General features: G+C 41.3%; 1 protein-coding gene across 1 annotated transcript; it reads left to right on the top strand.

Annotated features, from left to right (window-relative positions):
• The first annotated feature begins 9,572 nt into the window (after positions 1-9,572).
• LOC139534586 (phospholipid scramblase 2-like) lies at positions 9,573-24,181 on the top strand. Its single transcript, XM_071333830.1, has 8 exons — positions 9,573-9,742; positions 16,523-16,600; positions 18,668-19,032; positions 19,186-19,228; positions 19,358-19,578; positions 20,324-20,485; positions 20,695-20,856; positions 21,013-24,181. Exons 2-8 carry the CDS (start codon positions 16,588-16,590, stop codon positions 21,070-21,072), a joined length of 1,026 nt encoding a protein of 341 aa, XP_071189931.1. The 5' UTR covers positions 9,573-9,742; positions 16,523-16,587; the 3' UTR covers positions 21,073-24,181.
• Positions 24,182-24,460: the final 279 nt, after the last annotated feature.

The raw sequence follows: 24,460 nt of genomic DNA, 5'->3' as shown, positions 1-24,460 counted from the left end.
ACAGTAAAGTTAGCATTGGATGAGACTGAAGGGGTTGGAAGCTGTTATTGTTGCTCCTTCATTCAGCCTTCTGGTTCATCCTGCAAGACAAGGAGATACACATTAGCTGGTTCACATTCTGGACAAACAGCCCAATAAACAGATGGTTAGTCTATCCCTCCTTGTTCTGTGCTCTCACCTTTCTGCTACGCTGGTTGGACATAAGGCCGCTTCCAATAGAATCCAGAGGAACTGTTGCCTTCCTCCTGGAGTGACAGGAAGAGAAATATCTTACATGTTTGTTTGGTAGCTAAATTGATGCAAGTACACAGCACTGTAATATAGCGCAACATTGTTACAATGTTACTACAACGTTACACTACATCAGCGGCTACTCCTTGTCTCAACGTTGTTACGTAATCGCCCACTGCTCCATTCTCTCACCTCTTGTCCTTGGGTTTGCGACGGTGGTGGTTGTGATGATGGACAGAGATGCGTTCCACGGGGGTGGGGATGTGTTCCACGGGGGTGGATATGCGTTCCAGAGGGGCGAGGAAGGTGGCAGACTGGAAACGACGTTCTTCCCAATCCCGGGTCATCTCCCCGGCGTCTCCGGGTGGCGAAAGGTTGGCGAGGTCAGAGAGCTCAGACAGGTGTGGGAAGAACTCTTGGTCCAGCCAATTGACATCCTGGACATGGAGGGGGAGGTTATTTTCAGACAAGCAGCATATGACAATGTAGTTTCTATAAAATGACCAATCTGTATTTATTTGAAACCTTGTTATTTTCATTGAAGTAGCTACACCAGTCCCACACAAAGGGCAACTATCTATGAAATAAATGCAAGAATGGCATCAAGGTATTTCCAAGATTAAGGATATTTTTTGCCACTATCCATGTATAAACTGTTTAAGAAAATCCACTGAGCATGTGTAATTTTCTTACCCGTTTCTGTCTCAGCATATCAGGCAGCAGGAAGGCAGACAAGTTTCCCAACATCAGGTAAAGTCCCAGGACAGCTAACACACACCTTGAGTAAAGCATCTGTATGGCAGACAGAAAATATTATATTTTAGACATTCATCAGTTTATTAGAAGATGAGCATCGTTCTTTTGTTGACTTGATGTGTTGCGAAATAGGTAATGCAATCAAAATATACTGAAGTAGCTCAAATTCTGATACCACACAAAAACATTCTCATGAAAGAAAAGCATGTAAAGATTTTCCACAATGTCAACGAAAGACTGCAACCAAAGATGTACTCACCTTAAGACTTATCTTTTCTGTGAAGAAAGTTGGTGCAAATCATTTAGTTCCTCTGGGTTGTTGGCTTCTGACTTCTCTGCAGACTGCTGGTGTCAAGGGTATTTGTAGGCATGCGGTTGGGGTGGGTTTATATTGGAGTAGGATGAAGGGGGGTGTGTGGGAGACTATGGGACTTCAGACGTGACAATTATATCTCATATATCTCATGCCCGGCCTCGCCATGGCTGAACTTGAGGTCAAAGCTTTTAGGCGGCTCAGGACTTTTGATAATTGCACATACACGCACCAACATGCACGCATATGTACACACACGCATGCACACACTCATACACACGCACACACACCACTCTACCACCATCACCCCTCACCCTCCACCTTCCTCTGGACTAAGGAAGAAAGATGAGGTAATGATTAGGCCATCATTGGGGATGGGATGCTACAGTTCATTGTTTACACTAGTTCCAACTGGTTCAAACTGGCTTTCATCTGTTTGTGCTTATCGAGATAAGATTGGTAAAGATGTCATGTTTTCTTTATATAACAAAGACAACCTTATCTACATATCTTATATTTCACAGAGGGAAGACATTAGAAAGGACATCTTTATCTTGACATAATACAGTACTCTGAACAACTGTAGGCTATTGGGTTTTCCTCTGTTATCTTTACTATAGGATACTATATGATAATAGTGTTCTGAGGGACATGAATCATTGAGATCTATCAATCACTTGTAGAGTTCTCCATCTTAGACTTACACATAAGCCATCACCTGGTCAGTACTTTGAGAAGACAGCCGGACAGACAGACACAGTGAGTGATAGCATCAGATCAGATGGATGTCTATGCTGTGTGTGTGGCCAACTGGAAAACCTGACTACTTCGTCTCGCCTAATTTCAGCATTGGATTGCGACCTCCAACCACCCACACACTCTGTCCATACACACAGAGGAGTATGAAACAAAGGGAAGACAGTGAACAAGGGAGGGAAGGACAGAGGGAGATGGAGGAGGGGGTCTAAGGGCCTTGCATGGAGTGTATGCGTGGTCTGACACGTTTTCACTTTTCCTCTTTTCCCGCCCATGTCTTAATTATTTCTATTTCGGGGCCACTACAAATAACCTAACGTAGAGCCGTGCTGATAGATCTCCATGCAAAAAAATCAACTGACGGGGCTGAATGTGGCCCTGCTAGGCCCGCCCGGGAGTCTGTCAACAGGGGCAGAGACTAGATAGGCAGCACTGATTACCTTAATTATCACAGAGCTATGGAGACACAACTTGTGTTACCGCTGGTCATTACCAGTGTGTGTTTGTGTGTGCGTGTGCGGTCGACTCATTCTAGACTCCTCCACCCAAATGTGTGTGATTGTGTGTGTGTTTAACTGTAAGTATGTGTGTGTGTGGCCAGCATGACGCCCCCCTGCTTCCCCACACCCGGCTGCCCTATAAGTATCCGGGATGACGGTTTGTGCAAAATTTAGAACAAGAGCTGATAAATCACAATGCGAAATTGTGGTTTAGAAGTCCTCCCCCTGAATTTTTTTTAACGTTTAATAATGTATTGTCTGCAATTCTACTCAGTTTGACATTACTTATTATGCCTCTCTTGAGGAGTATTTTGAGGGGTATATGGACGGGTATTTTGAGGAGTATCTGAATGGGTATTTTGAAAACAGTATAAGTGGAAGGCCACCCTCAAAACAGATATATTTTTGGGAAAACAGTGAACTTCCTGCATTTCAAGACATTTTGCCTTAGGGCAGAGAAAAAATGGCAGTTTTGTAATGCTATTCCACACATTTTGTCACGAGTCAGAGAAAATGTTGCCGTTTTAAAGCTAATTTCATGCATTTCTATTTTCTACACATTTTGCCATTTTGCCATGGGTCACAGATTTTTTGGTTTCTGCTTTATAGCTGATCTCATACTATTTTTCAAATTTTTCCATGAGGATAAGAGAAAATGTTGCAGTTTTAAATTAATTTCCCTGCTACCCTTCACATTTCGACATGAGGCTGAGAGTTTTAAAGTAACTGTCCAGTGAAAATCTCACTTTTAAAAGTTAATATTCTGTTAACTCATACACAAATAATGTTGTTGATTCATCCTAAACAAAAATCCTTGCTAATTCCTAATAGAGGATGATGTAATCCTCCTGAAGAGGATGAGCTGGCTAATCAGCGGTCTACTCACATTAATATTTTTAATGACTGGTATAAGGCCACACCATTCTGTTGTTGGGGTACACCCTTCCAACATAGAAAAGCGGCTTTTTAACATTCTTAATAAACACATTTGTAAGGAAAACTATTTAATATATATTGTAATTAATTATAGGTAATATTTCATAGATATCTGGAAACACTGCACAGTTACTTTAAAGGTTGACTTTGTGCAAAAACGCAAAGATAACGGTTTAAACTGTATAATTGATCAATGCACAACCATACCAAGTCATTTCATGCTTAAAACAAAACAAATGGATGAATATGATATGAGTCAACACATACTGGAGGAGTTACTGGCTAGCTACAATCGGCTAGCTTGGCTAACAAACTAGCTACACCATGACCAGAATGACACACCAATGAATCACCAAAAGCACACCCCATTTCTATTTGAAAATTGAGAAAGAGGAGGTGATGGACTGTTTTTCGTGCCCAATGTCAACCATTGAAGCTAATTTCCTGCATTTTGACATTGCTTATGACGTGTTCATATACTATCTGGGGGCCCCAGTATAAGGGCACAAGGCGAGACCCAGATGTGGACACGGGAGGCAGATGGTTTGAGTCTTTGATATTTATTATAATCCAAAAGGGGTAGGCAAGAGAATGGTCGTGGACAGGCAAAAGGTCAAAACCAGTTCAGAGTCCAGGAGGTACAGAGTGGCAGGCAGGCAGGCTCGAGGTCAAGGCAGGCAAAATGGTCAGGCAGGCGGGTACAGAGTCCAGAAACAGGCAAGGGTCAAAACCGGGAGGACTAGCAAAAAGAGAATAGAAAAAGCAGGAACACGGGAAAAACACACTGGTTGACTTGAACATACAAGACGAACTGGCACAGAGAGACAGGAAACACAGGGATAAATACACCGGGGAAAATGAGCGACACCTGGAGGGGGTGGAGACAATCACAAGGACAGGTGAAACAGATCAGGGCGTGACACCCCAACCTCCACGGGAACCTAAAACCCCCAAAATAAATATATATATGTATATATATATATTTCTACAGTACCTTAAGTAAGTATTCATACCCCTTCACTTATTCAACATTTTGTTGTTGTACAGACTGAATTTAAAATTGTTTAAATATAAAAACATTTTACCAATCTACACACAATACCCCATAATGACAAAGTGAAAATGTAGACATTTTGGCAAATTTATTGAAAATGAAATATAGAAATATCTCATTTACATGTGTCAATACATGTTAGAATCACCTTTGGCAGCGATTACAGCTGTGAGTCTTTCAAATCAATCAAATCTAATCATATTTGTCACATGCACCAAATACAAAAGGTTTCACCTTACTGTGAAATGCTTACTTACAAGCACTTAACCAACAATGCAGTTGCCATACCAGGCGGTGGCGCAACCAGTCAGGATGCTCTCGATAGTGCAGCTGTAGAACTTTTGAAGATTCGAGGACCAATGGCAAATTTTTTCAGTCTCCTGAGGGGAATTAGGCATTGTCGTGCCCTCTTCACAACTGTCTTGATGTGTTTGGACCATGATAGTTTGTTGATAATGTGGACACCAAGGAACCTGAAGGCTAAGTCTCTTCTGGGTAAGTCTCTAAGAGCTTCGCACACCTGGATTGTACAATATTTGCACATTATTATTTTTATTTCTAAGATTTTCAAGCCGATTTAAATCAAAACTGTAACTAGGCCACTCATCAGGAATGTTCAATGTCGTCTTGGTAAGCAACTCCAGTGTATATTTGCCCTTGTGTTTTAGGTTATTGTCCTGCTGAAAGGTAATTTGTCTCCCAGTGTCTGTTGGAAAGCAGACTGAATCTGGTTTTCCTCTAGGACTTTGCCTGTGCTTAGTTTTCCCCTAGTCCTTGCAGATGACAAGCATACCCATAACATGATGCAGCCACCACCATGCTTGAAAATATGAAGAGTGGTACTCAGTGATGTGTTGTGTTGGATTTTCCCCAAACGTAATGCTTTGTATTCAGGACATGAAGTTATTTTTTTTGCCACATTTATTGCAGTTTTACTTTAGTGCCTTATTGCAAACATGATGCATGTTTTGGAATATTTTTCCTCTGTACATTCTTCTTTCTTATCACTCTGTCATTTTGGCTAATATTGTGGAGTAACTACAATGTTCTTGATTCATCCTTAGTTTTCTCCTATTACAGCCATTAAACTCTGTAACTGTTTTAAAGTCAACATTGGCCTCATGGTGAAATCCCTGAGCGGTTTCCTTTCTTTCCGGCAACTGAGTTATGAAGGACGTCTGTATCTTTGTAGTGACTGGGTGTATTGATACATCATCCAAAGTGTAACTTGGACAGTCGTGAAGAGGACACGACAAAGCCTATTCCCCCTCAGGAGACTGAAAAGATTTGTCATGGGTCCTCAGATTCTCAAAAGGTTCTACAGCTGCCCCATCGAGAGCATCCTGACTGGTTACATCAAAGCCTGGTATGGCAACTGCTCGGCATCCGACCGTAAGGCGCTACAGAGGGTAGTGCGTACAGCCCAGTACATCACTTGTGCCAAGCTTCCTGACTTCCAGGACTTATATAATAGGCGGTGTCAAAGGAAGGCCCAAAAAATTGTCAAAGACTCCAGTCACCCAAGTCATAGACTGTGCTCTCTGCTACCACACATCAAGCAGTACCGGAGCACCAAGTCTATGTCCAAAAGGCTCCTTAACAGCTTCTACCCCAAACCATAAAACTGCTGAACAATTAATCAAATGGATACCCGGACTATTTGCATTGACACGCCCCCCCCCCATTGACATGTCCCCTGTGTCTTACACTGCTGCTACTCACTGTTTATTATCAATCAAATGTATTTATAAGGCACTTTTTACATCAGCCGATGTCACAAAGTGCTATACAGAAACCCAGCCTAAAACCTCAAACAGCAAGCAATGCAGATGTAGAAGCATGGTGGCTAGGAAAAACTCCCTAGAAAGGCAGGAACCTAGGAAGAAACCTAGAGAGGAACCAGGCTCTGAGGGGTTGCCAGACCTCTTCTGGCTGTGCGGGTTGAGATTATAACAGTACATGGCCAAGATGTTCAAACGTTCATAGATGACCAGTAGGGTCAGATAATAATAATCACTGTGGTTGTAGAAGGTGCAACAGGTCAGCACCTCAGGAGTAAATGTCAGTTGGCATTTTATAGCCGAGCATTCAGAGTTAGAGACAGCAGGTGCGGTAGAGTGAGAGAGTCGAAAACAGCAAGTCTGGGACAAGGTAGCACGTCGGGTGAACAGGTCAAGGTTCCATAGCCGCAGGCAGAACAGTGAAACTGGAGCAGCGGCACGACCAGGTGGACTGGGGACAGCAAGTAGTCATCAGGCCAGGTAGTCCTGAGGCATGGTCCCAGGGCTCAGGTCCTCTGGGAGGGGAGGGAGAGCTCTGGGAGGGGAGGGAGAGGGAGAGAATTAGATGGAGCATACTTAAATTCACACAGGACACCAGATAAGACAGGAGAAATACTCCAGACATAACAGACTGATCCTACCCCCCCAACACATAAACTATTGCAGCATAAATACTGGAGGCTGAGACAGGAGGGGTCGGGAGACATTGTGGCCCCGTCCGACGATACCCCCAGACAGGGTCAACCAGGCAGGATATAACCCCACCCACTTTGCCAAAGCACAGCCCCCACACCACCAGATGGATATCTTCAAACCACCAACTTACTACCCTGAGACAAGTATAGCCCACAAAGATCTCCCCCACGGCACGAACCCGAGGGGGACGCCAAACACGGACAGAAAGATCACGTCATTGACTCAACCCACTCAAGTGACGCACCCATCCTAGGGATGGGATGGAAGAGCACCAGTAAGCCAGTGACTCAGCCCCCGTAAAAGAGTTAGAGGCAAAGAATCCCGGTGGAGAGAGGGGAGCCGGCCAGGCAGAGACAGCAAGGGATGTTCGTTGCTCCATTGCCTTTCTGTTCACCTTCACACCCCTGGACCAGACTACACTCAAATCATAGGAACTACTGAAGAGATGAGTCTTCAATAAAGACTTAAAGGTCGAGACCGAGTCTGCGTCTCTCACATGGATAGGCAGACCATTCCATAAAAATTTAGCTCTATAGGAGAAAGCCCTGCCTCCAGCTGTTTGATTATCTATGGATAGTAACTTTACCCCTATCTACATGTGCAAATTACCTCAACTAACCTGTACCCCCGCACATTGACTCAGTATTGGTACCCCCTGTATATAGCCTCATTATTGTTATTTTATTGTGTTACTTTAGTTAGTACTTTTGTTTATTTAGTAAATATTTTCTTAATTCTATTTTCTTAAAACAGAATTGTTGGTTAAGGGCTTGTAAGTAAGCATTTCACGTTAAGGTCTACTACACCTGTTGTATTTGGAGCATGTGACAAATAAAAATGTATTTGATTTGATAACATGTTCTATCCACAAGGATAATAGCCTATAGCAGGGATCACGAACTAGATTCAGCCGCGGGACGATTTCTTCTTGAGCGGATGGTCGGGGGCCAGAACATAATTTCAAATAATTTGTAGACTGCAAATTGACCTTGCCCACATTTGTCTCTCTATTATGTGTGAAAATACATTTTAGTCACTCAGCAGATGTTCTTATCCAGAGCAACTTACATGAACAATTAGGGTTAAGTGCCTTGCTCAGGCACAGACTGATTTTTCACCTAGTCGGCTCAGGGAAATCGAACCAGCAAGCGTTCAGTTACTGGCCCAGTGGTTACTGGTCCAGCACTCTTAACCACCAGGCTACCTGTCGCCCAGATCCTAAATTAAAATCACTTGGAGTTGATTTCCTGGTGTTTTTACAGTTTTTTATGTCCAACAATGAAAACTCTACAGAAAACTTGGGGGGCCAAATATAGGCCTATAGGCTAATTCTATTCAACTGATCAGTAGAAGATTTATTAGCCCATAATTGAGTCGACATCGCCCTCTTGTGGATGTTGCTTTTTTGTCAAAGTTGAGAAAATGTTAATGACGTAGTCAGTTAATGAAAAACATGAAAACCTGTCGAAATGTAACCCCTTCACGTCGACCTAATTTTGAGAGGATTCTGAAGGAATCAAAGTGTTCATTGTAAAAAGTAACCTATTATTATTATGATAAGACACGAGAAAATACTGTATCTTCTCTTCAGCAGATACCACCTCACTACACTACATTGTAGCCGCAGTCGAAAAGCGTCGCTGTAATGTTTCACTTCACAGTGCTCGTTAACCTAGATGTTCGCCTTACAAATGTTCTTGTCTACTGAAAATTGTCAGGCCGTTTGCAGGGTCGTTTCTAGCAAGTATTATGCAGCGTTCATAACCAAGTGGGAAGGTGGTAAATACCAGTTGTGAAGTCGTAAATCCAAATTGGACGCATTCAGCGTTTTGAACTTGTTGAGAAATGCTGATTGGCTAATGACCCACGAGTTACGTCAATCATGAACTAAAAGTAAAGATATCATGTTTGTAAACAAATTCGTTCTCAAAAATCATATAAATAGATAGGTTTTTTAAAATAACGTTTTGTTGCATTTAACTGCAGAAAATGCTGCTATCGAGGTTATTTCATTAGTAGGTGCGTCAAAGGGCAGCATGTGGAAGAGTTTGGAGCTCAGGTATGATAGACAAGTTTCTCAATATTATAATTACAGTTGAGGGACATTGAAGTGGATTTTTCTCAGTCAAATGTGGTAAATAGCTTAACACCTTCCCACTTGGTTATTTACCACCTTCCCACTTGGTTATGAACGCAGCATTAGCCTAAGTTTTCCTCCCCTTTTTATCCGTAAACCAGGGCTATGTTAAATTATACTTAAATAATGACTTTGCCATATTGAATACTCTGTAAGAATAAGAAGGTATTGAAATCAATTGATACTCTTAAGCTTTTAAAATTTCTTTGAACGTAAAAATCCTGTATGTGTTTATCTGTTTATGATGTTTTGTTATTTTTTTTTTAAGGATGTATAGATTTTTATAAAGCATTTGAATTTTTCATTAAAAAAAAAATGGAATTGCAATAATACAAAAGTTTAGTACGAAAATGTTCTCGAACGTTGCAGAAAGAAATACTACAAAACGTTGCCTCATTTCCACAATTAGGTCAATTATGGATCTTGTGACAGCCCTTAAAGGGGCGGGGTATGGAAAAGAAGACGAATGTAGCCGATAGCAAACAAGACTGGCAAGCAAGTAGGAATTTTCTTACTATTCTAATTGTCCTCCGTTTTTCGGGTCAAGAACCACCAAACAGCGCCTTTTTGTTCATCTGAAAGGTAAGACATTCCTGCCATCTCCCTCCCTAACTTTCACTAATGTAAAGACAACGGACCACAAAGGTTAGAAAAGTTGTTTGGTGTTCAACATGATTGAAAACATTAGGCTACAACCTTTTCTTCATAGTGCTTCTGGAGGTATTGAACAATGGAAAATATAGCCCATTGTACAGTGTTCATATAAACAATACTAACGATCAACATTTGCAGCAACAATAGCACAAAGTTACATAGAAAGTAGTGCTGAGCGATTAATCAAAATGTCGGTTATATTTCGGTTTTTAAAACAACTTATTGACCAACGTCTGTTCAACTACTTGAATCCCATTTCATACTTTTTTTCTGTGAGCTCAATACGCACACTGCGCAGTTTCTCTAGCGAAAAATCAGGGGTGAATTCAGTACGTTTTTACATTGTGGAACGTTCAAGGAAACGGTGCTGTACTGAACAACCAGTTGAACAACGGGGAGGGATTGGGGGAACGCTGTCTTTTTTTAAAAATATTTTTTTATAAACTAATATCTAAAAACAAAAGAGGAATAGTCACATGCAAACAAACTATTTACATTGCCAGGAATCCTAAACAAACAAATCATATTCATTAATAATACAAGTTTTAATTGCCTTTGTTTTTCTTTTTAGTTAGTGGTGCCATATTGTTTACTCATAAAGTGAAAAGTTAGGTTTTGAATTAGACCATTTGTGAATATGAAATGTACCTAGTATTATTAGCAGTTGAATTAAATATACTACATTGTTGTCTGTCAATTTCTGAAATAAATCATATCAAAACCATTATAGTACAACCGGTCCTTTTTTTTTGTAACAATTCTGTATGTCAATCCAAAACATTCTACTATAAATACAGGCAAAAACAAATGCAAAATTGTCTCCATTCCACAGAAATCAGTTATATTCAGCTTGAATCTTTCCAAAACATGTTTCACAGGATAAATTCTATGTAACATTTTAAATGACACTTCCTTTTCTTTGTTACTGATACAATATTTGTTAGCCATTTTCCATGCTTTCCCCCATTTGTATATCACCACAGATATTTGACCAAAATAGTCTTGAGGGAATTGTAGTATCACAAACAATATTCCTAATCTGTTTATTACTACATTTATCTTTGATGTTAATATTGCCAATGAATATATTTTCATGTAAATCTATGTTACTTACATCAACCAGAGGAATTTAAAATAGATGCAACCCCCTGGGGGTACCTGTCAGCATAGCCACTCTGCTTTTATACACGTCACTCATTGCTTCAATCCACACCTTGACACTCCCACCGAACGGGAGCAAATATACTTCAAGTCTGTTCAAGAACCGTTTTGGGGAAACGTGTTGGTCAGTACAAACTTTTCCGCAACGTAGCAAACGTTCTAGTGAACTGAACACACCTCAGATCAAGCCGGAACTGTGCAATCTAGTAGCGAGTTGTAGTTTCCAACAGGCCAATATTCGTCTCTATATAGTTTAGCACAGCCTCTAAAATGTCAAGTCCCCATTTTCTATTTTTATTTGTGTTCATTCAATTCAGTCTGGGCTGAGAACGGTAGCCCCCATCTGCAAAAGCATGGTTGGCTATTGATTTATGCCTTCAAATCTTTGGTATGACTTACTACCATATGGGCATACGACTTTATAAGGCCAAGCCGATGACCTCATTTCAAGATTGCTGCTACCTACATTCTGGTTACCGTTGTGACGCACAAACGAAATAAACACGGAATATGTTGATATACACTGAAAGCCAGGACTCCACCGATCATGAGTGTATCTTATTTGTCTGCCTGTGACCTACCATTATTGATCATCAGCCCCGGGAGTCAAAATGTTTATTTTACACGTTTTCAGCAAACATCTTACAAGGTAAGCTTAGATTCGGTCTGTCTTTGCACTATAGCTACATGGGGGGGCTACATATGAACAAATCTAGCCTATTGATATCTGATGCATGACTTAATGGCAGCATAGATTGTCTTTGTGCATCAAAAATATGATGTTGCCTGCTTACGCTCTATATCCCCTGTATGCCCATCTGGACAAGAGGAATACCTATGTAATAGAGGTCGACCAATTTAATTAGGGCCGATTTCAAGTTATCATAACAATCGGTAATCGGCATTTTTGGACACCGATTACACTGCACTCCACGAGGAGACTGCGTGGCAGGTTGACTACCTGTTATGCGAGTGCAGCAAGGAGCCAAGGTAAGGTGCTAGCTAGCATTAAACTTATAAAAAAACAATCAATCTTAACATAATCACTAGTTAACTACACATGGTTGATGATATTACTAGTTTATCTAGCTTGTCCTGCCTTGTCATGAGTGTATCTGTAACCTAAAATGTACAACTGTTTCATAACCCCCATTCAAATCCAAATAGATGCGGTGCCTGTTCATTTATCATTGAATCACAGCCTACTTCGCCAAACAGGTGATTTAACAAGCGCATTCGTGAAAAAGCACTGTCATTGCACCAATGAGTGTAAACCTAAAATGTACAACTGTTTCATAACCCCAAATCCAAATAGATGCGGTGCCTGTTCATTTATCATTGAATCACAGCCTACTTCGCCAAACAGGTGATTTAACAAGCGCATTCGTGAAAAAGCACTGTCATTGCACCAATGTGTACCTAACCATAAACATCAATGCCTTTTTTAAAGTCAATACACAAGTATATATTTTTAAACCTGTATATTTAGTTAATATTGCCTGCTAACATGAATTTCTTTTAACTAGGGAAATTGTGTCACTTCTCTTGCGTTCTGTGCAAGTAGTCAGGGTATATGCAGCAGTTTAGGCCGCCTGGTTCGTTGCGAACTGTGTGAAGACCATTTCTTCCTAACAAAGACAGCAAACTTGCCAAACGGGATGACTTAACAAAAGCGCATTTGCGAAAAAAGCACAATCGTTGCACGAATGCACCTAACCATAAACATCAATGCCTTTCTTAAAATCAATACACAGAAGTGTATTTTTTTTAAACCTGCATATTTAGTTAAAAGAAATTCATGTTAGCAGGCTATGCCACCCGTTAGATAAAATACCGACCGGTTCCGTATTTCACTGAAAGAATAAACGTTTTGTTCTCGAAATGATAGTTTCCGGATTTGACAATATTAATGACCTAAGGCTCGTATTTCTGTGAGTTATTATAATGAAGTCTATGATTTGATAGAGCTGTCTGACTGAGCGGTGGTAGGCAGCAGCAGGCTCGTAAGCTTTCATTCAAACAGCACTTTCATGCATTTGCCAGCAGCTCTTCGCTGTGCTTCAAGCATTGCGCTGTTTGACTTCAAGCCTATCAACTCCCGAGATTAGGCTGGCAATACTAAAGTACCTATTAGAATAGTCAAAGGTATATGAAATACAAATAGTATAGAGAGAAATAGTCCTATAATACCCAAACATAAAACTTCTTACCTGTGAATATTGAAGACTCATGTAAAAGGAACCACCAGCTTTCATATGTTCTCATGTTCTGAGCAAGGAACTTAAACGTTAGCTTTTTTACATGGCACATATTGCACTTTTACTTTCTTCTCCAACACTTTGTTTTTGCATTATTTAAAACAAATTGAACATGTTTATTTATTTGAGACTAAATTGATTTTATTGATGTACTATATTAAGTTAAAATAAATGTTCATTCAGTGTTGTATTTGTCATTATTACAAATATATATATTTAATCGGTATCGGCTTCTTTTGGTCCTCCAATAATCGGTATCGGCGTTGAAAAATCATAATCGGTCGACCTCTACTATGTAAGAATGCTGTTCATTGACTACAGCTCAGCATTCAAGGCCATAGTACACTCCAAGCTCATCATTAAGCTTAAGGCCCTGGGTTTCAACCCTGCCCTGTGCAATTGGGTCCTGGACTTTCTGACAGGCCGCCCCCAGGTGGTGAAGGTAGGAAACAAATCTCCACCCCGCTGATCCTCAACACTGGGGCCCCACAAAGGTGCATGCTCAGCCACCTCCTGTACTCCCTGTTCACCCATGACTGCATGGCCATGCATACCTCTAACTCAATCATCAAGTTTGCAGACGACACAACAGTAGTGGGCTTTATTACCACCAAGAAGAGCCTACAGGGAGGAGGTGAGGGCACTTGGAGCGTGGTGTCAGGAAAACAACCTCTCACTCAATGTCAACAAAACAAAGGAGATGATCGTGTACTTCAGGAAACAGCAGAGGGAGCACCCCCCTATCCACATCGATGGGACAGCAGTGGAGAAGGTGGACAGTTTTAAATTCCTCTGTGTACACATCACAGACAAACTGAAATGGTCCACCCACACAGACCGTGTGGTGAAGGCGCCTCAGGAGGCTGAAGAAATTAGGCTTGTCACCTAAAACCCTGACAAACTTTTACAGATGCACAATCGAGAGCATCCTGTCGGGCTGTATCACCGCCTGGTACGGCAACTGCACTGCCCTCAACCCCAAGGCTCTCCAGAGGGTAGTGCGGTCTGCACAACGCATCACCGGGGTCAAACTACCTGCCCTCCAGGACACCTACAGCACCCGATGTCACAGGAAGGCCAAAAAGATCATCAAGGACAACAACTACCCGAGCCACTGCCTGTTCACCCCGCTATCGTCCAGAAGGCAAGGTCAGTACAGGTGCATCAAAGCTGGGATCGAGAAGCTGTTTTTCAGTCTCTCAAGGCCATCAGACTGTTAAACAGCCATCACTAACATAGAGACTGCTGCCAACATACAGACCCAAATCACTGGCCACTTTAATAAATGGATTTAATAAAGGTATCACTCACTTTAAATAATGCCACTTTAACAATGTTTACATATCCTACATTACTCATTTCATATGTATATACTGTATTTCATACCATCTATTACGTCTTGCCTATGCCGCACGGCCATCACTCGTCCATATATTTATATGTACATATTCTTTTTCCATCCCTTTACACGTGTGTGTATATAAGGTAGTTGTGAATTTGTTAGATATTGCTGCACTGTTGGAACTAGAAGCACAAGCCTTTCGCTACAATCGCATTAACATCTGCTAACCATGTGTATGTGACAAATACAATTTGATTTGACCACCACAATGTTTGAGAGAACAGTATTTGAGAATGGTTGGTTTGTTTTTAGTTTTTATAGTAAAAAATTCACTTTTAGGCACACCTAGTGTGCAAAAACTGTGCAATTACCACATTTGGACACTTTGGAGAGGTTGAAAGGACACTTGAATGTACCCTGTATACCCCATAACACCACCACAATGTTTGAGTGAGGTTGATATGATAGAAATGTTTTAATACCAGTTAGGGATTGCAAATATGTAATAGCACTGGGATTGTCTAATTTACAGACATATGCCACTTTGGAGAGGTTTTGGGAGACTTGGAAAAGTCCTGTGACCTCACCTGACACCACTTACTAAAACATCTGCCCATTTCTAGTTGTTAGGTCTATCAATCCCATTTTTTTTCTGATATTGTTCACATGTTGTGGAAGCCATCTGATGTGTTTCCAGCTCTAGTCATCAATAATTCACTTATAGCTTGTCAATGAAAGTTGACTTTCAAAATAAATGTTATTGTGTGCTTGATCTTGTGTATTCTGAATAGTATATCATTTCTTCATCTCACAGATGTCGTCTTTCCAAATCTACCACGTTTTTGCATTCAGAAAGTGGCAAACTCCAAGCGGGCTGTCATGTATATTTTACTGAGAATTGGCTCCCGTGGGCCGCTACCATAATTCAGAAAGTATCCAGACCCCTTCGCTTTTTCCACATTTTATGTTAAAGCCTTACTCTAAAATTGAGGGGGAAAAATGTAATTTAATCAATCTACAAACAATTCCCCATAATGAGAAAGTGAAAACAGTATTCAGACCCTTTGCTATGAGAAACAAGATTCTCTGGTCTGATGAAACCAAGATTGAACTCTGGCCTGAATGCCAAGTGTCACATCACGAGGAAACTTGGCACCATCCCTACGGTGAAGCATGGTGATGGCAGCATCATGCTGCACCATCCCTACGGTGAAGCATGGTGATGGCAGCATCATGCTGTGGGGATGTTTTTTCAGCGGCAGGGACTGAGACTAGTCAGGATCGAGGGGAAAGATGGAGTGAAGTACAGAGGGATCCTTAATGAAAACCTGCTCCAGACAGTTCACCTTTGAACAGGACAATGACCCTAAACAGGACAACGACCCTAAGCTTCGGGACAAAGCTCTGAGGTCCTTGAGTGGCCCAGACTTGAACCCAATCGTAAATGCACAGTAGAAAATGGTTGACCTCTGACTCATCACACCTATCCTCTGGTGGGAGGAGCAATAGGAGGACAGGCTCATTCCAATGGCTGGAATGGCATAAATGGAACATAGTCAAATGTGGTTTCCATGTTTTGCTACCATTCCAGCCATTACAACGAGTCCGTCCTACTATTGCTCCTCCCACCAGCCTCTGCTGATATCCCCTATACACCCTGAAGCTTCAAAGAAAGACTTGGTGTGTGTGTACTGTGTATTATCAACCATGTTGCCTATCCACATGCTTTTAGAACATTGAGTGGCAAATTCACTTATGCATGTTTAGGATTTTATCTTTGAGAATATTAGAGGAGAAAGTTCCCTTTTTTAAAATAGCAGCCTTGTTGTGAATAGATTGTCTAGACTGGTGGACATGTGTAGTGTCATTCACCCTCCTCCCCCTCTTCTTACCCTTCACAACCCCCCCCCCCCCCCCCCCCTCCCTAATTTTCTCTTTGTCTCATAGCGATCCCGGTAGTGGACAACAGAGGAAGTCTGCCTGCTTTCCCCTTTGCATCCAGTAACGAAGTCATGTCAGCCCCAGGTAATGTTTTCTTCTCTATGTCTCTGTTGCTTTAGATATTATACTGGGTTGTTGCGATGTCCTCAAATTGTTTCTTTGCATGATAAACAATATGAACACATGCAAAAAGTTATGTGGTTCTGTTTGCCACCTCTAACTCGTGAGTGTGACTTTTGTTTGTTTGAGTCTCCTGAATAAATGGATAACTTCACCTACTCCACATTCCTCGAGGCCCGCCACTGAAACCTTATCCTCCCCAAAAGTGTTCAAATAGAGGATGTTTGAAATGAATCCCCCCCACACATGTCTTTAATAAATTCAAATGTTGATACATTTTAAATACGTAATGACAAATGTTCTTTGCATGCCCAAAACATATTCCCATTTTGTGTTTTTCCATTCAGTTGTTTACAAAAGGAAAATGTGCTAACATCAATGCTATGGACCTTCCCATTCTTGTTGTAGGTGTGTCTGTAATCTGGGGGAAATTTCTCAGGTAAAAGCTAGTTAACTTGGTCTGTTTTCCTTCCTTGGAGGTAGTGATAGGTCTACTATTCAGTAGGTTGCTCTGCTCACATCTTTTATTTTTCAGATGCTGGTTAAAAAAATACCAATTTAATGTAAAATGACACCTGCACTGATTCATACAACCCCCAAATGATGTCTTCCTATAAAGGGAGATATTTGTCACAGGCACTACTTTTTAAGAGGGCTTCTCCTACCAGGTTGCAGTCAGGAAACAAGACACTCCATTACTGGCTGCGTTCTTACATTTACCAGGCAAATGACTAGCAAAATACATTAGGGACTCATGTTAGGAGCCTTTGTTTGTCTCTACCCTGACCATCCCTCAATAACTTGTTTAACCACTGTTGAGTCAGGGTACTGGCCTGCTAACAGACAGACATTTTTGGCCTGGGAACTGAGGTTAACTTATGTGTGGTGAGTTTGATCGTAAATAAGGAAATGCGCTTGTCTGTTAGTCGGCTTTTAACATGCACAGTCAGATTTCAATATTTTAATATCTCCTAATGATCTAATTGACAGTATAGTGTATATGAACCTTGAGGTAATACAAAAGTTGTGTATAGAGAGAGCGAGAAATATAAAAACAAGTACACCTACTTCCCCTGTGTCTGTGTGGGCAGCAGTTCGCACCAACCCATAGACGCATGGATGTTGGTTCACTGAGGTGTCAACACAGACGTGGTGTGTATTTATGAAACCACTGATGGGCAGGAAGTGTTCTAGTAACTGTCAAACATGTCTTCTATATATTATAAACAAACTACTTTAGTACACTAGTTATACACCTTAACAAGCAACTGTTTTTCTTAATTTTACAAGCCAGAAACCGGTTTTTATCTGACCGACATGGTGGCTGAAAGCTTGCTCCGACAGGACTGTTTTGAGTATGCTGTGTTTTTAACACAATATTTTTTTGCATGGGTTATATTTATGATTACAGTTTACCTCCCACCATTGCAGTCAGACAGATTTGAATGTGTTATTGTCCTGTAGCCATACTGAATGTCTTGTCTGTATAGCAATCCAGCCACTGCCTGATGAGAATAGTAAGCAGTGGTATAGATGCTTTTACTGGAATTGGATTCTGAGCAGGAGGAGAGCAGGCCTACTGCTGATTCTTGGCAACAAATCCCTAATTTTCCTGTTGCACCATAGTGCAATGCCCCCTGGGTACCCCCCCCCCAGGATTTGTATAATGTTATTTCATAGTATTCGAGATAAGAATTTGAAACCAGAGCTTGGCGTATAAAAGGCTGACTATGTTGATGTGAACTGTGTGTGACGATTATTGGGATAATCATGTGGCGACTGAGTTTGCTGGATACAATACTTTTGGTCCTTGCAGTTTCCATTGAAACAGGGGTGTGGTGTTGGGAATCCATTTTGTGTCTAACAATACGGCCCACTTTTGTTAAGCAAAAGAGTAATTTATTTTATGTAGAATCTCCAATACACTTCATGAGCCACCAGTTCACACACCCCACATACTTGCATCTGTAACTCTATATTCATGTTTAGGTTTTTATTTATATGAATATATTTATGTATTTCCTCCTATAGGTTACCCATCCCCTCACCAAGGTCCTGGAAGTTACTCCATGGCCCCTTACCCTGTTCCTCAGGGGGGGTATGGTGACCCTAACCAAGCTCCACCACCGGTTGGCTTCCATATGGGCTACAACCACCAACAACCCCAGCCAGGCCACCCAGTTATGTACCAGCCTGGACCAGTAGGCCAGGGCCCAGGTCCTATGCCCATGCCTGAATTTGGTGCACCTCAGATGGGTCCTAGCCCAGGCTATGGTGGTCACATGCCCGGGCCAGAATACGGTGTGGCTAACTCAGGGCCTCATGCAGCCATCTCCCCAGCCCCTGCAGGAGTTGTGCCAGTCGGCGTTCCACCTGGTCTGGAGTACCTAACACAGGTAGGTTAGGCTGGGGAGGAGTGACATAACAGGTTCTCAAATCCACTGATTTCACCAACATCATCTGTTCTCAGTGTAAATGCTGGGGTTTGTTTTCTTCCATTCACTCTCTTTCCATATCTATCTCTCTCTTCTGTGTTTTCCATATTTCAGATTGACCAGATCCTTATACACCAAAAAGTGGAGTTGCTGGAAGGTGAGCTTGCTAGTCTTATCTTAGTATAGAGAGATCAGGACGAAAGGTGATAAAATGACCACAGTTTAACTCAACTCTATCACCATCCCCCCTCCCCTCTTTCTTCTCCCTCTGTTTTCCTCTCCTCAGCGTTCATCGGCTTTGAGACCAACAACCAGTACGAGATCAAGAACAGCCTGGGTCAGAAGATCTACAAGGCCAAAGAGAAGAACGACTGCTGCACGCGCAACTGCTGCGGCGCCCTGCGCAGCTTCGACATGAAGATCAAGGACAACATGGACCGTGAGGTCATCCGCCTCATACGACCCTTCCGCTGTGCCTCTTGCTGGTGCCCCTGCTGCCTGCAGGAGGTATGATGGCATGCTGAACACTGACAAGTATTTCATTACTTTGACTATATAAACAGAACCCCAACCATGAGAGAGGAAGAGAAAAAAAAATATATATATATATATACACACACACAAAATATAATTATTTTGAGTCTTAATATGTTAGTAGTAAAGGGACAGGTTACCTAAAATGCAATTGGTTTATTTACCCTCAGATTAGCATTGTACATATAATTTTGCTAAAAAGTGGTAATAAAAGCATGCAAACTATTGGACTGGAAGCCATTTTGGATTGTCCGAAAGTCTCCCCAGTCCCTGTACTTTAAAGACTCATGAATGACACTGAATGGTCCTTTGTCAGTCCAAACTTTCTGACTGTCTTCATCTTTTAAGCTCTCTATTGAATCCCATTGCTGGCACGCTAACTACAGTACATTCCCATGAGATGTCAACGTCCCTTCTGACTGCAATTTCACACATTAATTCAGCATCTATGGAGACATAGCCCCACTGTTACCAGGTGAAGCATGGTACCTTTGTCTTTGCAATGGTTGCTAAGCCAATAGAATACACCAATGCACTTCTCAAATCAGTGCCATATTTCATGTCGACGCAAGCTTTGCAGTAACCAAAGCACCTGCTATTTCAAGCCACAATGTAAGGACCGAAGCCTGATTTTGTATTTCTTTTTTAATAAAAAAAAAAGTTTTTATTTTTTAAGCACGGTCAAATACCTTTCTAATTTGATGCGTGTGTCCCTCAGCTCGAGGTCCAAGCCCCGCCTGGCACCACCATAGGCTATGTGTCCCAGGACTGGAACCCCTGTGTGCCCAAGTTCTCCATCAAGGGTGCCAACAAGGAGACCGTGATGAAGCTGGAGGGACCCTGCTTCGCCTGCAACTGCTGCGGGGATGTCAACTTTGAGGTGAGGGGTCATAAACCCGGGGGTTAAACCACTTCATGTCATCCAATGGAGGCACTTGGGAGTTCAGCTTCCATCGGGTTGACTATTTTTCTCTACCAAATATAAATCCACTTTGACATCTCTTGTAGACCAGAAAATAATGTTGCTTATCGGGCAAGGTGGAAAAATTTGTATTGTATTAAAGTCTACACACCCATCTAATCCTTTAGCTGACGGGGAAAGATGGAGGCAAGCCCATCGGCCGCATCAGTAAGCAGTGGAGTGGCCTGCTAAAGGAGGTCTTCACCGACACAGACAACTTTGGCATCCAGTTCCCCCTGGACATGGACGTCAAGATGAAGGCCGTGCTCATGGGCGCCTGCTTCCTCATTGTGAGTCCATCTGTTTTAAATTAAGATATATTAGATTCAAATGTAGATTTTTCTAATCACAGAACTTGATGAGTAAGGCCTATCACTGAGCTAATAAGATGTGCAGTTGTTGGAGGAAAATTGTTGACATTTTCTTTCCTTTATTTCGCTTCATAGGATTTCATGTTCTTCGAGAAGGTTGGCGACATGAACCAGCGCAACACAGTCTTCTCGTAACAAAGGAAAAAGGAGGGAAAGACCGAGCGCTTGATTCAATGCAGTCTGTTTTTCAGTTCCTGTTCGGAACCCACTTTTTTTTCAGATTCCGGATGCAACTCCTTCCTTATTCCAAAGCTTAGAGGAAGCTGCCATTCCATGCCAGTCCCAGAACTCTTTGTGTGAAACAGCATGAGACCTGACGATGAGCTTTCCTTTGCGCCAAAATTGCCTTTCGGGACTGTTTCTGTCTATCCGTCCAAATGTAAGAATCAGGATTTTTTTTTTTTTTTTTTAAATATGTATTTTTTTCTTATTTTCTTTAAAAATGTATTTCTTTATCTGTATGTGTGGGTTTCAGTACAGTATAGATGGCAAAGTACCAGTTTTATATCAACCTAAATCGGCATTCTTAAATCTACATTCCAGATTTCTTTGGTGACAACCACGGCAACCACCTGAATACCATCATGTTTAAGTAGAAATATAAGACTCTACATTTTGCGATTTCTGTTTTGCATTGATATATTTAGCATCAACATGTACATTTGGTTTATGAATGACATGTTAATACACATCCATCTTTCTAAACTTGAACCAGCCATCAAATGTATTACTGTAGGGATCTAGGTAATTTCATGATTTAGTCTAGTACTTCTAAAGAGATTGTAGAATTTGCATGTACAATACTATAGTAACTATACCAGCTATGGTGTTATTAGCTCCCGTATCATATTTTGTACAATACTATAGTAACTATACAAGCTATGGTGTTATTAGCTCCCGTATCATATTTTGTAAGACGATCATGCACATAACCATACAAAGTATACTTATGCGCTATGGTGAAAACTAGTCGTTTGAGACTGGGACACTATTAGTAGTGGGAAAAGGCTCATTTTGACTAGGAATGCTTGTGCTAAATGTGTAGGAAAATCAGATAGTTCGAGATATGTTTATGTATTCTAAAGTGCTCTTTCTCTAGCCTTGTCTCATACAGTATGTGTAACTATGTTGTCATGCCACACAGAGTTGGCTACAGCACATGCAGTAGGGACAACGAGGCTTCTCTTTCCCTGCCTCTTTTCTCTTGGCTTGTCTCCCTGACTTTGTGCATTGTTTGCGGTGTGCATGGTCTGTTCTGTTGCTATGGAGACTCACTCCTTTTTTTTGTCTCTAGAGATGAAATCTGTGCAAGTAGAAACTGAAAGGAAGAGGGCGTGGTGAGAGGGGGAAACCGGAAAAAGAGATGTGGGTGGGAGAGAACATTACTGAACATTGAGGTCAGGCAGTTAGGCTGTTAGAGGCTGGAAAATAAGAGTCAGGGAAACACTTTACTTTCCTGTGTAACCATGCTACTATATTAGTGAAAGGATGCCATACTAATTGTGTTGGTAAGTAAACTGTACTCACCCGCCATAGATCCTTAATGGCTGTTTAACAGATTTGAATGTCTGTTTCAATGTCCACTTGCATACTACTTAGAATGCATGGCCAATACATTAATTCATTCTAAGTAGTATGCTAGTATGGACATTGGAATGTTACCATGTGATTGGGAGGAGTAAATTAACAGTTCAGTGGAACTGTGGCGCAAATGTTGCGAAGCGCAGTCGTCCTTGGAACAAAGCGTTAAGTCTTTAACCTTTATCACTTATTGGCGTGTCTCAAATTACCATAGAGATGGATAGAGGACGCTTGTGCCCAAAAGTCTGTTTTAGCATGGGCAGTGCCATTGACTTTCACCAGTTGAAGTAGTTAACTGAGTGGGACTTCCTATGAGTTAAGGAAGGATCACACAATTCCATCTGGGTCATCAGGAGGGATCAGCCAGTTAATTATACTCGTGAGCAAACATTCCACAGCTGCAGGTGACAGTAAATTGCAAATATTTGCTTTACCCCTGTTTAAACACATTTGAGGTTGCAGTACCCTTTCAGTTTGTTTACCAATGCATAGGAGTAGACATTTTGACTGATTTGAATAGTGACTGCCTTTAAGAAGCAAGGAATACCTTTGAAAACCGCATCCATATGAGTAAGTTATTCTAGTGCCAAAATTGACTACAAAGTGTAAATAGGATAATTTTGGTTATAAAGTCAGTCTTGTCTAAAACTGAGTTTGGAACAACGGGTAAATTAATGTTGGGATTTGATGATGTCCATTTGCCCACTAACATGGGGTGAACAGCTTCATTGATTGTTCTCTATCCAATAGCATAGACAGTGAGACAGACCTGTCCAGCAGCTCCGACTTTAAGTAAGACGACACGTCGCATATTTTACTTGCGAAATACTGCACCAAACACCTTAGATATAAAACATCCTCTGCAAAAACGTCAAAATTAATTACAGATTTCTTGAGTTGAATCTTAGATCCATTCTGGGGATTTTGAGGAAGTTATATGGACTTCTGCAGTGTCTCATGGGGGGACAAACATTAACCAAACACCAACTTGGTCAGGAAACACACCTCCAAGACTGAAATCACATTTTTCTAATGAACAACAGAAAAAAAACATGTGCTAATCGACGTGTTCAGTAGCTCTTTAATGGAGATGCCCATGCGCTCACAGATGCCAGATACAAAGAAGAGTCCTCTATCAGTCTCTATGGTCTAAATGGATAACGTGTCCCTCAACGGGGTGGGGTTGTGGTTCACAAAAGTGCCTTTTTACATCCCAACTATCTTCACTGTCAAAATGTCAATTGTTTCCCTATTGTAATGTACTACTTTGGGCTAAATGGGGAGTAGGGAGCCATTTTGGACACACAAGTATCTGTCAATGACTTCTCCAAAGCCACTATCATGAAGCATTGAAATAGTGTCATATTGATGTGTTTCAATTTAATATAGGCTACACTTTATACAAGGTGAGATTGTATTATTGCCATTACTGTACTCTGTATGCGATAGCTTAATGTTCTGTTTGTGTGTAAGCATGACCCCTATCAAGGAAATAGCCAATGGATGTGTTTCTAGTACATTTTCTATGTTTTCATGGGGTACGGTGTTGACTCTTTTTACGCAGTGTTTGTAGTCTTGAGAACCTGACCATAGGCAACAGCAGTGACTGATGCAAACTAGCCACTTGTAAAATGCAATCATTAAAAATAACCTCTGATCTCCATCTTGCTAGCTATTATTTTGTATTTTTTTCAAGTGGATAGGGTAGTGAAATATGAAGTGATGTAGTTCTTCTATGCCAAACTGGCGTTCTTTCACGTACAGACGTGTTGAGGTGAACATTTGAACATTTTGGGAGGCAAACCAGATGTCTAGAGGCTGCATTGTTTGTGGATAGTGCTTGGTGTGTGCATTAGGCAAATATGTCAAACATTTAAATGCTTTGGGGCAAGCGGAGATGTTTTTGTACCATTTTTGTTTCTGAAGATTTTCCTGGGAACCT

The sequence above is a fragment of the Salvelinus alpinus genome, chromosome 11 (genome assembly GCF_045679555.1).
Source record: "Salvelinus alpinus chromosome 11, SLU_Salpinus.1, whole genome shotgun sequence".
Classification (NCBI taxonomy): Eukaryota; Metazoa; Chordata; class Actinopteri; order Salmoniformes; family Salmonidae; genus Salvelinus; species Salvelinus alpinus.
The sequence above is the reverse complement of the archived record's forward strand: the minus strand, read 5'-3'. Positions and strand labels throughout refer to the sequence as shown.

Bases quoted from the DNA above. Each gene is read 5' to 3' on its own strand.
- LOC139534586 (XM_071333830.1), top strand. The intron at 19,033-19,185 runs GTAGGTTAGGCT...TCCATATTTCAG, and splicing joins GTCTGGAGTACCTAACACAG to ATTGACCAGATCCTTATACA. The intron at 19,229-19,357 runs GTGAGCTTGCTA...TCCTCTCCTCAG, and splicing joins AAAAGTGGAGTTGCTGGAAG to CGTTCATCGGCTTTGAGACC.